Raw genomic sequence first — 16,508 nt, 5'->3', positions numbered from 1 at the left:
TATATGTTCATGGTGTTCTGAAAAATGGTGAGCAAGACTTAAGCCTTCTATTCTTTCTTCTGGAGCCTAAGTGAGATAGCTTATATATCTAGAATTCACCCATTTATCTAGAATTTCAAGGCATGTCTACCTGACATGTCCTCTGTCATGAGGAATTCTTTATTCTCTCCAAGGCTTAAAATATCCAGACAAACTATGAGCTGTTAATTCATTCCTCTGTCATATGAATGAGTTTAAGACTTCATCAACTGATGGTGAAAAAGCTTGGCAGTAACCCGGGAGATGCAGGCGTCTTCCAATCCCAGTCTTCCATCGCTCAGTTATTTTTAATGGCTGGATTAATGCGCCAAGCAGTTATTTTTGGAAATTCATGGGGCTGCATCATCAGAGCCACATCCCATGGTGATAGAGGATTTGCCAGCTATGGTATATGCTGGCTGTTTGAGAGAAAACAACACATTACTTACTATTTCAGTGAAAACTTAAGAGGAGGGAGAAATAGGAGAGACAGGGAAGAGGGAACAGAAGGGGAGTGGAGAGGGGGAGGCATTTGAGAAAGGGAAGGGCTTGTGTAGAGAACAAGGGTTTGGGAGCAGATAGGAAAAGGAGAGGAAGAGCAGGGGAAATGGGGGAGGGGGAGCTAGATTTGAGGAAATGATCAAGAGCCTTATACGAGCTAACATGGAAAACAGCAGATGATGTCGTATAGACAGACCTCCAGGACAGGTGAAGGAGACCACGGGGAATTAGAATTTATTCATAGTTCTCTTCCTTTTGGATAAGAACGTGGTAGGTTTTCACAACCAAAGCACTTAATGCAGAAACATAAACATCGATTTAATTTAGGCTTAGTTTCAGGATGATTTTGAGGTATTAGCTAGAAAATATATCCAACATTATTTCTCTTTGTGCTCTTCTTACTTGAAGAACTCAATGCGCTGAAGAGTGTTCTGGTGTGGACGGATGTAGAGGAGCGCACTTGGGAAAGGTCCGGCATCATATCCAGGTAGACCCCTGACACCTGCGAGGGAGCTCCAACCTGAAGCCAGCGCTGGGGAGCAGGTGTTCCAGGCCCAAGAGGATGGTGAGGAGGTTTGGCTCTGAACTGGAGCATGCGTAAGTCTGGGTTGGAGAGGCCCCCGAAGCCTCTGAAAGGCTCCATCCCAGCGATTCCTGGACATGCCACCCAGTCCTGCACCCAGGACACCTACTGCAACTTGGATACATTCATTTCTTGCTGTTGGTCTAGAGAGGGTCCAGGCCCACGGAGAGACGCACACTAAGGCTCACCCACGCAGATGGTGTGGTGGAACATGGCTTGCGGAACGGGGTTTGCATCTTCTTTTGCAGTTGCATGCTGCACCCTTGAATGTCCTTAGACCTTGTCTGAACCCATCAAAGACCACGGGTGACACAGGGAAAGACTCAACAGACTTGGAGGTGAGGGTCGTCCTGGGAGGCTTGCGGGGTGGGAACAGGTATCTGGCCCTTTGATGGCATGGGGTGGGGTGTAGCATAGAGCTGAAGAATCATAACCAAAGCCGGAACAAACGTTTTTCACATGGGCGCAGCATGACACTATGCTGATTGCTCCCGGCACAGAGCGGCCTGTCATCCTGTCCACTCAGAAGCAGGTCTAGACCAGGGTGGTCTGGCTAAATCCAACCTTCAAGTGCTTGAGAGGCCCGTGGTCTCTGGAGCATCCCTGGGAGAATGGAAAACAAACACAATTTTACCCCCACCCTCATCCCCCACGTGTGTTAATGGCCCAAGCCTGACAGCATAGTGAAATATTCATCTTATTTTTTTTTTCTAGCTAGCATTCAATCGATTGCTACCTCTTTAGAAATGCCAAGGTCTACTCAGCCACACTAGATGGACTCAGTTAAATGGGAAATGCAGACCACTCCCCCCGTTACTGAAGTGGGTCCCCCTGAGCCAGAGTCATGAATTTTCCATACTCCCAAGCAACAGAGGAAAAGGCTGTGGACGTTTTATCGGTTTTACAACCTCATTTGTGTTAGCACACTGTCTCATTCGTGCTAACCTCTCCTTTGAGCCTGGTCTTGATCCATCCTCTCCAAGTTCCCCAAACCTCTATTTGATAAATGGCGCCACATATGTATAGAGGATGGGGTTAGAACAGGGTAACTGATAAGAATATTCACTTTTCAGTTTTCTTATGGGATTGGGTCCCATGGCAACCCCCAGTCTATGGATGCTCAGGTCTCTTATGTAAAATTGCACACTGTTTGCATACAGAGCATGCACACACCTTTCTGTAGAAACTGAATCATCTCTGGTGCAGTTGAATTGAGAATCTCACAGTGTGGTGCTATGGAATCGTATTTAGGGGCTATAACAAGGAGAGATATCTGCACAAGTCAGGATGGACACCCGCCCCCTAGTAGTTTTAATTCGTGGTTGACTGAATCCATAGATGAAGAGGAGGAGACAGAGAGCCCACTGTATTAGGTGACTTATCTGCCACGCTATCATTGCGTGTTGGAATTTTTAAAATGGAGCTGTTGGAAGAGGGGTTGGTTACAGGAAATTGGCAACAATTATATTAGTGGTGCCAGGAACGGCAGGGCTCCACAGACAAGCCTCTCCCCACCCCTAGAATCTGGGAAAAAACCAGGCCACATTTGATCCCAGGGTCAGGAAGAGTCTGAGCCAGGATCTCCTTTCTCATTACCCTAACCCTCTCCGGGGGCAGGGAAGAGGCAGTGGTGGTTGAGAAGGTGTAGGGGGGCTCTTGTGGGGAGTCTCTTTGTTTGCAGATGGAAACCTTTGGCTGTGTGCGGGGTTGTCGCAGAAAAGCTCTGTCTAAATTCCAGACAATTGGGGGCTCTGGAAAACTACACAATGAAAACCGGCTACATACAATTCACCTCCCATTTCTCACCACCATGGGGTATGATAGTAAAGGCCGCTCATAGATGCCCCAAGAAGACATCAGCAGCCATTTTCAGCTGTGACCACGAGACCTGGATGGAACTGGTTTAATCCTGAGTAAAACTCTCTCTCCTTTTTTGCATTAGTGAGAAATGTACCTTGCTCTGAGATGGCCGCAAGGCTCTGTGAATTGGGCATGGGATGTGGTGCTGGAAAAGAAGGCTGGAGAGAGTGGTGGTGAGCTCCTTGCAGCCACTTTCAGATCAGTCTGGCTCCCTAGGATGTTGCTCCCCTCCGGAGGACAGATGAGCGAAGCAGCCATCTTAGGGTCACCCTCCTGTGTGTTCAGCTTAGAGCACGAGCTACTACGTAACCTCAAGTCCAGTATGGCGCCAGTGTTGCTTCACAAGGGCTGTGAAGTGTCTATGAGGTTCTGCAACACCCCAGCATCACACAGACTGAGAAGACAGCCAGACAACAACCCTTCTCCTGAGTACCCTTCCATTCACCTACTACATGTAATAGCCGTGTGGGTGGCTTTAAGTGTAGAGCAAACCCTGATAAACCTGTTTTATAAACAGACCCTGAAGGGGAGGGTGTCAAGGGTTGGGGACTATTGGCAAGCTCAGCTCCCACCCAGGAGTCACCCGGTAATCCCACAATCCTAACATCTGAATTTTGGCTGTGCTGAATTATTCCTTACCAAAGATAATGTAAACAAACAAACAAATGACTGTTTGTATATAAGCTGTTAAGGACAATTGTATACAGATCAAAAAAAAATAGCAGAGGAGTCATTTTATTGGCTGTCCACAGGATGTTCTTCACACGGGAGGCGAGGACTGCCAAACGGTGGCACAATTCAACACCCCATCTAAGCGCTGGCAGAAGGTTAAATGTCTGTCCCTGGCAGGACGGGCCCCAGTAACCCTCTGCAGCTAAGTCCGCGCAGGAAGGCATCGCCCTTTGTGCTCAGTCTGTCGCTCTGTAAAGTTTCACAAGATTAAAAAGAAGGAAAGGAAGGAAAACAGAGAAAGCAGCGTGTCTTCTGGAATACCACCACTGTAGCACGAGTGTGGCATGCAAACCCAGGTCTGGTCGGCCTTTCCCGTTAGGAGTTTTGTTTTGTTTTAACGAACAAATGGAACGGCCTGTCAATTTCAATTAGTAGCGTTACATTAAGTGCAATTTCAGTCTGGCCGCCAGTGTCGAAAACCTTCCTCGTGTCTGTCCTAAGAGCAGCCGACAGAGGGCGCTGCATCCACGCAGCCTCGTTCATTCCAGGCTCCTCCTCTAGAGGAGGAGCCTCTCTTCCCCGGCCCACCTGGCAGATTCCAAACAAAATGTCCACTTGGCTAGGTCCATTGTTTTCTTTCCGTTTGTTGTCACCTGTGGTCCCGCGGCTGGCCATGCAGGTCACACGGAGCTGAGTTTTACTAAGCCCCGCACGGAGTCTTCGTGCAGAGAGTCCTGGCTGGCCAGGCCCAGCATGTGCATGGTGCGGCTATGTGTCAGGGGGCTGCCTGCCCCCAGCATCCTTGGTGGTGACGGTGCCTCATCCGGGGTCAGAAACTGGTGGCCCCCGTGCTCGTCCTTCAGGGGCATAATGTCTGAGAGCGTGGCCTCGGTGGCAAGGTTGGGCATGGAGGAAGGTGGCGTGGGCTGACCCAGAGTCAGGCTAGCACACGGGGTGCCCAAGCCTGGCTTCCCAGGCATGTGCAGCTCTTCGCTGGTGAGGCTCGGCTCGCTCTGAAGCAGAGGAGTGGCTGCGGCCTGCAAAACGAATTTGGTGCTCTGAATGCACTGATCTTGGTCGCACTGGAGAGCAGCGGGAGCCAGCAAAGAGAAGGTAGAGAGAGGCAGGGAAGGGAGAAGGTGAAATAGGGGCGGGAGAGTGTGGGAGAAGAGAAACCGTTAGTGACTGGTCAGTAAGGCAGAGAGAGGCAAGGAGCCGGCATCCAGAGAAATGACCCATACAAATCTGAGGGGCCGAATACAGTGCTCTGATGAGCGGGCACTCCCTGATGGGCCTCCAGGGTGCAGTGTCAGCTATCAGCTATGATACCCATGGCCTTCACTCCAAACTTACAGGATGCCATTTAAAACTAATCCCGGAAAAGTTACAAGATTTTCCCACCCTCAGCAGTAGAGATCACTGCTTCTTGTAGGTTGAGAACTTTTGTTTTTGTGTATGTATTTGTATGTGGTGCATACATATGCAAGTGTATGCATATATGTGCATGTGTTTGTATGTGAACACCGTGCATGTGTGTGTGTGTGGGGGGGTGTTGAAATCAGGTATCTTCCCCCATAGCGTATGTACTGAGGCAGAGTTTCCCTCTTGAGCCCGGATGTACCAATTTGATTAGTCTAGCTGGCAGGCTTACTCCAGCTACCCTTATCTGCCCCCCATGAGCTGGGATTACAGGTGGCTGACGTCACAGAGCAGTGAGACACATTTCTGGTTTGTGAGACGGGGATCCCAGTTGCTCTGCCCACCTTGGCTTTGAAGTGTGTAGACACTTGAGAAGCCAGAAGCCACTGCCCAGAACATGGGAATCCTAAACTCCATCCTGCCCGGCTCCTCATAATAGAGTCAGAAGGAAGCTTCCCAACAGCAAGGAGAAGCAATGAGTGTGGAGCTCGGATCAAACTACTAGCTGGGGAACAAGCGTACTTCCTCTCTTTAAATAGGAAGGACTAGGGCACGCAGGGGCTGCGGGGCTTGCTCAAGACCTCACAACTAGATGGATCCAGTGTTGAGGCTGGGTCCTTTGACTGCAAACCAACAACAACTACATATGGAGCTTGGTAAATATTGGCTTTTCGTGGCTCAGTAGTCCCTGATTAGAACCACACACTAATAGCCCTGTTACTACCAATTGGCACAGCCAGATGTGCCATTCATCACCGGCAACCCAGAAGCAGCCCACAGGAACACGTACAAAGCAACCTTAATGGGGGCAGCGAGAGCAACTGCCTGAGATTGCAAATGTCTATTTCATCCCCCGTTGCACGTGCACCCTTCCTGGAGCACACCTTTCTCGAGTTCCCTCCGTCTAAGCCTAGATGGGAAGGCTGAGGGCTGCAGAAGTTGAAAGCCCCTGGCTTCAGGGCTGGAGCCAAATTCAAGGGGGGCTCTGGGGGATGATATAGCAATGGGGGTGGGGAGTTTTGTTTCATCCCAGCCAATGGAACCTCAAAGAAACAAGGAGGTGAGGATGTGAAGATACAAACATCACTTCGCTGGCTTAAACAACAGCTGTGGCCTGGAGGTAGGGCACCATGAAGCCAAGGAAGGCGAGGCTGGCCCCGTGTTGGCATTGCTTCCTTCTGAGGTCACATTCTCTGCATATATGTTTTCTTTTTGTCACCGAAGCTCTCTGGAGCGGTGCAGCCCCATACCGTGACCTCTCCTGGGATTCACTTTTTTTTTTTTTTTAACCAGGTAGACTCGGCTTGCCAAAAAAAAAAAAAAAAAAAAAAAAAAAAGCCACTGCACTGGCTGGAACTCTGTTGAAATGCTTAATAGCGACACCTGGTGGCATCTAGTCTGTGGAGAGCCTCAGCTGATAAAATGTTTGCTGTGCGAACACTAGGACCCGAAAGGACGAAAGAAAGGGAGGAAGGAGCCAGGCATGGCAGCATATACCTGCAATCCCAATGCTAGGAAGACAGAGACGGTGGATTCTCAGGACTGACTGCAGCCCAGACTACTTGATGACTTCCAGTCCAGTGAAACAAGGTGGCAGCGCTGGCAGAACACCACCTGAGGCTGACCTCTGGAGTCCACACCCCATTCCCGCCGTATCCCACACACATCTGCACACACATGGGCATGGACAAGTGTGCACATCTGCAGAAAGTCACTCTGCCATCTCTCCAGGTGTCTACTTTAACCCTGACTTCTACACACATTAAAAACAACACCTTTATGTGCATTGGGGTTTTGACTGCATGTGTATCTGTGTGAGGATGTCAGTCTTGAGGTCACAGTCAGTTGTGAGCTGCCATGTGAGTGCTGGGACTTGAATGTGGGACCTCTGGAAGAGCAGCCAGTGCTCTTAACCACCGAGCCATCTCTCCAGTGCCCACACATTGTTTAAATATCTAAAAGGATGGGTAGGCATAGTTGTGAATACTCCCTGATTGCAGTCTGTGTTCACAGATCTCCTTAGCCTGTGTAACTCCCCCCGGCTTTGTATGGTTCCAGTAAGCATAGGGTTGGGGCAATGAGCCTCAGGGCTGAAATCCTGCTGCCCGTGTCTCTAGAAACCATCTGGCTCATTCAGGGGGCACACAGGACTCAACCCTGCCAGCAGAGTACAGCCTATATCCCTGTTTTATTGACTGAACAAGGGCCTCATCGGATTCTAACCAGTGATCACAGGAAAGCTCTGCACACTGCAGCTTATAATTTCCATACTATAAATAGTGTCTGCGTGAACATCTCCTTTGAGAACCTGAATAAAATGAATGAAGACTATGCAAGAATGTAATTGTACTGTATAGCGTGCGCGCGCCCATGCACATACACACACACACACACACACACACACACACACACACACACACACACTACATTTTTTTTTCAGGTCAGAATTTTTCTCTATCATACTGTCCAAATTCTAAGGATGATGGTTGGATGAACTGTCATGGTTGTGAATGAATTTGAGAATATTATAGGTTTGGAAAGCAGCCAATGTTTTCAGGGTTTCTATGGAGATGCCCAATAAAAAATATCCTCACTTTCTTTTTTTTAACTTTTGCTTCTAATTTCTATTTCCTCTTGTTGATTAAAAAAGTTTCTTTAAAGTTTCATTTATCTATTCATTTATTTTTTGTGGTGTGTGTGTGTGTGTGTGTGTGTGAGGGGAGGGCAGGGATAATGTTTAGGAGCTGATCCGATGCTCTCCTTTCACCCTGTGGGTATTGGGGCTCAAACTCAAGCTCAAGTCCTTAGGCTTGGCTGCAGGTGGCTTTAACTGTTAAGTCATCCTGCAGCCCCCACCTTTGTTGATATTTGTATTTAATTTTCTTACTCTCTGTCCCTACATATTCTACTTATTGTCCCTCCATGTTTTTCTTTGATAGATTCTTCCCCTTGCATTTCTTCTTGTTTTTTCTCATCTATTCTCCTCCCTTTCCTCTCTCCCCTCTTCTCTCCCTTTCTCTCTCTCTCCCTCCCACCCTCCCCAGGCACCAAATGCAGGCTCTCCTTGAGCCACTTCCTGTCCCTCTGCTTTTCTAGCTTTTCATTTGAGGCCTTTTGGCCTTCCAGCAGTAGAGGGCGCTATGACTGCTTGCGTGTCTCTCTGAGTTTGGTGGCTCGGCATCTAAGGTATATTTGAATTTATCTAACAGGTTATGTAATTTTAAGAGGAAAAAGTGCCCCGATTTATGATGCTGACAGTTCATCTGCATGAAGAGCACATGGAAAGAAACTAATATGTTCATTTTCAGAATAATCCTTTAAAAAGGGCTGCATTAATCAAACACTGGTTATAGCATATGAAATTACTGGACTTTTTTATATTAAAAATTGGCCAGATACTGAAGGGGGACAGAGTAGAAATTGACTGTGCTGTGTCTGGAATGCTGGGACTTTTGCTCTGAGTCACAGGCCAAAGGCAGTATCCACGTTTACATGGTGAAGAAATTATTTATGGTTTCAGATGTTCCGATGTCATTAGATTACGTTACATGTGATCTAATGCCAATCACATTAGATGAGAATTTAGTGCTTCAATGTGAAGACAGAGGGCTGGCGAGCTGGCTCAGTGGGCAGAGGTGTCTGCTGCCAAGCCTGAAGACCTGAGCTCCTGCTCAGACCCCACATGATAGAAGGAGTGAGCTGACTCCCATAGATGTCCTTGGACCTCCACAAACACAGCACTGGATGCATGTATGGATATGCACACACACACACACACACACGCACACGCACACGCACACACACACACGCACGCACGCATGCGCACACACACACATGCATGCGCGCGCACCCACACACTACGTAAATAAATAAATGTAAAACAAAGAGAAAACCTTAAAAAAAGCAAACCATCAGCAAGATCATTTACTCTCAATTTCTATAGACTTTTTGGTAAAACTTGGGACACACTCTATTCTAGTCTGAAATAAACCCAGTATTTCGAGGAAAGTCTGAATTTTTGAAATGCTAAGAACTTTCTAGGCAGTCTAGATTCACATATACAATGGCTTAGATTCCTCGTAGCTTTCGCTTCAACTCTGTCAGAGGACTCAAGCGGACAGGGCTGACCTCTGCTAGGCTGTAAAGCCCTGCCTGGGCCTTAAGGGCACACATCTACAGTCAGAAAACCAGCGCACCTTCCAGAGTCCTCCTGAAGTGCAGATTCGGGGAAGAGTGAACAAGCAATAAGCTCTTAAAGTTGCTTGAGCTTCTCCCCCACAATCTGTGACTTTTCAGGCTCTGCATGGAGACTCCTGCAACTCCAGTTTAGGATTCCATTTTCTTCATCACTTCCCTTCCTTGGATACTTTAAGGTTACAGGCACTGGAGATGGGTTTTGGTCACAGTGAATGTGGCAATTTGGACATAAAATGTCCCCTAGAACACTTGGTCCCTAGCTGGTGGTCAGGTTTGGGAAGGTTGTGGAACCTTTAGGGGGTGGAGCTTTCTTGCAGGAAGTACGTCACTGGGCACAGACTTTGAGAGTCTATGACCTCTCTCCACTTCTGTTTGGCTCTCTGCTCTGGCTTCCTGCTGCTGTGCCTCTCCCACCATAATGGACCCTTCCTCTGTATCTGTAACCTCGAATAAACTCTGCCTTCTAGAAGTTGTCTTTGGTCATGGCATTTTATCACAGCAGTAGAAGAGCAGCCAATGCAGAGATCATCTCGTATGTCACTGGGAGAGTAGGTAGTGAAGGCATCTGGGCATGTGGGAGCATCTGCTGTCTCAGGTCATCTACTCAGAGACAAGACTTCTACCCTCAGGAGGGAGTGATGAGTGACAGGCATATACTCTCTCTACAAAAATGGCCAGAAAGACAGATGCATATGGTGGCAAGTGGTGAGAGTAGAGGATGAGCAATGGTAGATTCCGAGGAAGAGTAACTCACAGGGTAAGTTCTACGGCCAAAGAAATTCCCCAAGGCCTAGCATGGCAGCCCTGCTGGGTAGAAAAACAGAGATCAGGTATGGGGATACCAGTGGCTGGATCTGAGGGTTAGGACATTGGAGGATGCTGGGCAGGGAGGGGATATAGGGAGTCGGCCATAACTCTTAGCACAGGGCTGGGATCTCTATCAGGACCTGTAAGTCAGTAGGTACAACAAAGTCAAGAGCTGAACAGGTATGCTGCAGTTAAGACAGATAGGGCTGGTTGGTCTCAACAATGCGCTCCATCACTGTAGCTGGCATTCAGCTAAGACACCAATAAGGTGAAGCCTTGATAAGAACAAGAACTGTGTCGTACCCAGGCATGGTGGCGCACACCTTTAATCTCAGCACTTGGGAGGCAGAGGCAGGTGGATCTCTGTGAGCTTGAGGCCAGCCTGGTCTACACAGCAAGTTCCAGGATAGTCGGGGCTGTTACATAGAGAAACCGTGTCTCAAAACAATACAACAACGAAGACCAAAAGAGCTGTGTTCTAAGGTAAGACAATACCATGCTAGCAAAGCTGAAAAGTAAAGTCTGACCAGTTCTTTACAGCAGACAGAAGTGGGAGGGGCCCGAGAAGCCCCATGGATGTTCACAGTCCTGCACTAACCAAACATTACACAAGCTCATAAAATTCAAGGTGATTAACCAGCAATTCAACGATGGGCTAAAATGGGAATGTTCATTCTTTAAAAGAAGTTCATAAAGTCTAAAGTAGACACTAGGCCATCCGGAATGTCCATTGTTCAATAAAGTATTAGCAAACACACGAATAAATGGGAAACTGTGACAGGACCGAAGGGAAATTATGGAAATAAAATCATAATAACTGAATTCCCCGGAGGAGTTTGGCAGTGGACTGGAGATGCTAGAAGAAAAAGTTCTGAACATCAAGAAAGATCAGAAGAAGTGACCCAGGCAAAGAAACTGAAAGAATTTGCAGAACCATACTCAGGGTCATGGGAACCTGTCCTCTGGCCTTATACTGAATGCTCTAACGTATATAATCAGAAGCCCTAGAAGAAAAAGAAGATGACTAATGCAGAAAAAGTTATTAAAGACATACCTCAAGCAGCATCCTAGTGGTCACTTTGTACCAGCCTGGTGGTTCACCTGGTTTGAGTCCATACAGGAAGCTCTGTTACACCAGCCTGAAGAGTTGCAAATAGTTTGGATTGGGGGGCACGCAGAGAGGGATGGCTAACTGCACTTACTAATACTGCCTGATGGAGGAAGGTCATTGGTTAAAAAAATAAAGAAACTGCTTGGCTGGCCCTCATAGGTTAAAACATAGGTGGGAGGAGTAAACAGAACAGAATGCTGGGAGGAAGAGGAAGTGAGCTCAGACTAGACAGCTCTACCTCTGGAGTAGAGATGCCATGCTCCTGTCTCCTGGGCAGATGGGGATAGCTCTGCTCTCAGAGGGACACGCGATGAAGCTCCGACCCAGGATGGACGTAGGCTAGAATCTTCCCAGTAAGCGCAGCTAGCTGTGCTACACAGAAGATTAGAAATGGGCTAAATTAATATGTGAGAATTAGCCTAGAAGAGGCTAGATAGAAATGGGCCAAGCAGTGTTTAAAAGAATACAGTTTGTGTGTTGTTATTTCGGGCATAAGCTAGCAGGCGGCCGGGGTGCTGGGGACACAGCCCCGCTGCTCATATTACTACAACTGCTACTTGCCAGAGTGGAAACTGCCAGCATGTGAGTTTATTAGTTTTCTGTTAAGACAAATTACTTGATAAAGGCAACTGAAGGAAGGTTTTATTAGGTCTTACAGTTGGATGGATCTTGATGCCAGGGTAGGCAGTACAGTCAGGGTCACAGAATGTGCCCACCAACAGGAAGGAGAGAGAGAGAGAGAGAAAGAGAGAGAGAGAGAGAGAGAGAGAGAGAGAACTGCCTTCCCATGCAGTCTAGGACCAAGCCCAGAGAATGGTGTTGCTCTCTTTAGCATGGGTCTTCTTCAATGAACTTAACCAACACAACCCTCAGAAGTGTGCCCAGAGGCTAAACAATCCCTACATAACCACACACCTTGAAACTTGCTCCCTAGGAAACCCCAGATGCAGTCAGGTGATGTCCGTTAACCCTCACATCAGAAGAGGCTGTAGACGGATCACACACAGGCACAGCCTGGCTTTGGGACTGTGACAGATGAATCGTGTTCCGCAGGGTAAACTTGTGGGGTGTGACTACCTCAACATCATGAAAACCCCTCCATGTAGAAGCCCTGGGGTAGAGGGTTAAGAAGAGCGCTTTTTATGGGGTCAGATTGCCAAGGATGAAACCTCAGCGCAGTCCCCGGTTAGCTGCGCCACACACTTAATATCGAGGAATTTGTCTCCTCAATGGGACAATTAGCATGCTCTCACTTGGTCTCATTAACACCTCACCTTTGAGAAGATGAAATGAGATGTAAATAAATGCAAAGGATCAAGTCAAGTGGCACACAGTAATTACTGACACAGTAATTAGTCTCAACCTCGTTCCTTCTCTCTCCCTTAGCCGCCGTTACTGATAACAATTATTAGAGACTATTGTAGACACTGGGGTTGAAGTATTGAACCAATGGCATTAAAACACACACACTTATTATTACTGTTGTTCTATTACTATTATTAAAATGAGAAATTTTGTGTAGGTGTAGGTGTGTAGGTTCACATGTGTGTGTAAGTGCTGTGTTGGGGTGTGGGTGGACATGCCAGTGCTGAAGCTAGGGGATGATGCTGGGTGTCCTGCTCTGTCACACCTGTCTCGTTTGAGACAGGGTCTGCCATTGAAACTGGAAGTAGGTTGCTGGCCAGCAAGCCTTGGCAATCCTGTTTCCACCACACTGTGCCATGGTGACAGGCGTGTGTGCGTGTCATGCCTGACTCTTAACATAGTTAAGATCTGAGCTCAGGTCCTCATGCCTGCCCAGCAAGTTCTCTTATTCATGGTCTGTCCGTCTGGTCCTTCCAGTTGAGACATGATCTCATGTAGCTCAAGCTAGCTAGCTTGCTATGTAGTTGAGGATGGTCTTGAACTTCTAATCCTCCTGCCTCAATCCGCCAAGTGATGAAGTTAGAGGCCTGAGTCACCATACCTAGTCTGAAATGCTTTTGAAATCTAAGTCAAATATCAAATCCTTGAAATTCATACATCCCTGAAATCTGACTTTATTCTCCTTAGAATATGAATGATGATGATAAATCTCTCCCCATAGTAGGCTTCCACGGGGGAGGGAGCATGAGGACGACAGACTGTGGGGACTGAAAGACTCTGGGAGAAACTCATACACACTTCGACTTCCCACATTTCTTCACCAGCGCACAGCATAGCATGGAGTTCAGAGTAGGGACTCAGGTCAAACTGTGTTTTCTTTAGGCAGACTTCCCTAAGCTCTGCACACCCAATTTCTTTATCTGAAAAATGGATCCAATGTTAGTGCCAATCTCCTGGGGTCATTGTGGAGGTCATAAGAGTGATCCACGCACCAGGCTTGGTGCAGTCCATGGCAAGTCATAGCTGCTATGCTATGGAAATGGTTAACACATGTGTGAGTGGGCATGGATGGAATGAGGTGAGCGGGTGACCGCTAAGCTCAGTGCCTGTCTTGTCACACAGCTGTGTCCACTGGCCTTAGTCCGATTGGCCTGGAACTTATGGCACAAGACCCTGGAAGCCATGAAGGTGTGTTCTGGGCACTGGGAGGGTGTGCTGGTTACTCTTCTGTCAACTAGGCATAGCCAGGGTCATATGGGAAGAGGGAACTTCAATTGAGAAAGTGCCTCCCTCAGGTTGGTCTGTAGGCAAGTCCGTAGGGCATTTTCTTTCTTTCTTTCTTTTTTTTTTTGTTTTTTTGAGACAGGGTTTCTCTGTAGCTTTGGTGCCTGTCCTGGAACTAGCTCTTGTAGACCAGGCTGGCCTCGAACTCACAGAGATTCGCCTGCCTCTGCCTCCCGAGTGCTGGGATTAAAGGCGTGTGCCACCACCGTCCGGCAGGGCATTTTCTTGATTAGTGATGATGTAGGAGGGCCCAGCCTACTGTGGGAGGGGTCACCTGTGGGCAGGTAGTCCTGAGTTGTGTAAGAAAGCAGGCTGAGCAAGCCAGGCAGCGGCATTCCTCCCTGGTTTCTGCTTCAGTTCCTGCCCAAAGTTCCTTCTTGGGTTTCCCTTGATGGCTGGTAACTCAGGATACATAAGCCAAATAAACCCTTTCTCCTTAAGATGCTTTTGATTACGGTTTTTACCACCTTAATAAAAAAAAAAAGAAGACAGATGGCCGATAAGAAGACTGCAGGATGGAACAATGACAGCAGGGTGGCAAGACAGAATGGGCTGAGTTAGTGTCGTCCCTGGAAGGAGTCCTGAAGCAAGGACGATACTGACTTGTTTTCTGTCTGTCAGTGCTAGGAGTCCTCGGCTCTCCCCATTCCAGTATCTGTAGGATGACAACTCCTATCTGCCACAAGCTCTGGACACTGGGTGTTTTCCTCTTGTATTAAAGAGGACTGTCCCAAGTAGGACAGAGGCAGCAGGTGGGCACAGTGGCTGGAGCAAGGGAGGGGAAAGGGTACCACTGGGAATGGTGGAAGCTTTTTGAAACCTCTAAGCCCACTCCCAGTGACACAGTCCAGCAAGGCCACACCTCCTAGTCCTCTCCAAACAGTTCCACTAACTGGGGACCAAGTGTTCAGATGAATGCTCCCATGGAGAACGCTCTCATCCAAACCCCCACCCCTGGGGATGTCTTCTAAGCTGTAGCGAGGACAGAACAAGACAGCCCTCACAAATAACACCACTTAAAAAGTTATTAGGAGAGCAGATCCCCAGAGAGCATCACTAGATGCAGTGCGGGTCTGTACCCAATCAACTTGGCTTTGCTTCAAACTGGCTTGAAGTTCACTTTATGACTCTGACTATTAATGGATTTGCATGTTTGTTTCATATTGAGGATTAGGATACAAGATTTTTCAAATTGATTGTGAGTGCTAACTCTGTAAAATAAATCCATAAAGAGGAAAGTGATAGATTTCTTGGCAAACAGCTGGGCCAGCTGCTTCTGTTTCCAAGGAACAGAGGAGAGATGCCTGCTATCTCCGGCTGCATTAGAAGACACCAGACGGCTTGGGAGCTGTTGGGAAATGCTGGTCAGACCCTGCTGGTCTTGTTGTGCTGGCTGTGTGTGTGTGTGTGTGTGTGTGTGTGTGTGTGTGTGTGTGTGAGAGAGAGAGAGAGAGAGAGAGAGAGAGAGAGAGAGAGAGAAGTTGGGATGTCCGTTATAGGCAGTCTAGAAGTCACGAGAGGAATGTTTTAATAGCCCCAAAGAAGTAATTGTGCCGTCACTCTTAAATACCATCACTAACTTTACCATACGCCTCACCTCCAGAGGACTGCCAGGTGTGTACATTTGGCCCTGATGCTACTCAAAGAAAGAGCAAAGCAAACAGCAAAAGATCCGTGACCCCTGGTTGAGTCCTTTGGCTGGAGGTACCACTCTCTCAGCTAGGAGAGTTACATGTATTTTTTAAATAAAATAAATACCAAAATTCGGGCTGGGAAAATAACTCCATGGGTAAAGCACTTCCCACCCAAGTGCAAGGACCTAAGTTTGGACCCTCAGGACCACATAAAGCTGGGCATGGTGGTGCGTATCCACACGCAGGAGCAAGATGGCAGTCGGAGGCAGGAGAGTCACCAGGAGATCATGGGCCAGCTGGCCTGGCATATACTGCCTCAAGCAAGGCGGAAGTCAGGGACCAAGAACTGAAGCTGTCTTCTGACTTCTCTATGTGCTGTGGCATACATGCACCTGTTCTCACACGTGTGAACACATATAACACACATCCTCACATAAACACCGAGATTAAAACAAGGACTATCCTCCAAAAATTATCCCAACTTACCCCTCAGAGAATTATTCCATGAGCTTTTAAAATGATTTCAAGGTTATTATTTTATTATTGTGTGTGAGTATGTGTGTACAGAACACAGCATACGTGTGGAGGTCAGAGGAAAACTTGGCAGATGTGGTTTTCTCCTTGTGGCTTTATGTGTGTTCTGGGGGCCCAACAAGGGTCATCAAGCTTGTATCCTTGGATGGAAAGCGATTTTACCCAATGATCCATCTGGCCGGGCCTCCACCGTGTGCTTTTATAATTGCACTGAAGTCTCAGTCTATGTCTCTTTCCTCCCACATTGACCAGTTACTGGAACTTTATATTGAACATTTCAGCCATCTAGAAGTTTTCAGAATAGAGCAGTACTGATGTAAGACAGGTAGGGATTGACAGCAATGGCTGAGATGCACACATCTCCACAGGGACACCCATAGCTGACATCGGCCAAGAAACAGAAATCGGAACAGACTCCTAAGCACAGAGGGAGGAACACTCAAAGCTAGAGGCCTCGCTGGGGAGTTCTTCCGCATCGGCAAAGATAAGACAGCATCCATTTTCACAGCTTATTCAGCGAAAG

General features: G+C 47.7%; 1 protein-coding gene across 2 annotated transcripts in view; it reads right to left on the bottom strand.

Moving 5' to 3' along the window:
• Positions 1–738: 738 nt before the first annotated feature.
• The window catches only part of Zdhhc14 (zinc finger DHHC-type palmitoyltransferase 14), a 250,131-nt gene continuing 234,361 nt past the window's right edge, over positions 739–16,508 (bottom strand). The window contains exon 9 of one of the 2 annotated variants that reach the window (XM_041680035.1): positions 739–4,716. In XM_041680035.1, coding sequence (XP_041535969.1) covers positions 4,315–4,716 — 402 coding nt within the window. In that variant the 3' untranslated portion in view covers positions 739–4,314. The remainder of the gene's footprint in view (positions 4,717–16,508) is intronic. The other variant, XM_041680036.1, reaches the window with a different exon arrangement.

Source organism: Microtus oregoni, unplaced genomic scaffold, assembly GCF_018167655.1.
Source record: "Microtus oregoni isolate MIOR12 unplaced genomic scaffold, Mior012 000033F_ref0000390, whole genome shotgun sequence".
Classification (NCBI taxonomy): domain Eukaryota; kingdom Metazoa; phylum Chordata; class Mammalia; order Rodentia; family Cricetidae; genus Microtus; species Microtus oregoni.
The sequence above is the reverse complement of the archived record's forward strand: the minus strand, read 5'-3'. Positions and strand labels throughout refer to the sequence as shown.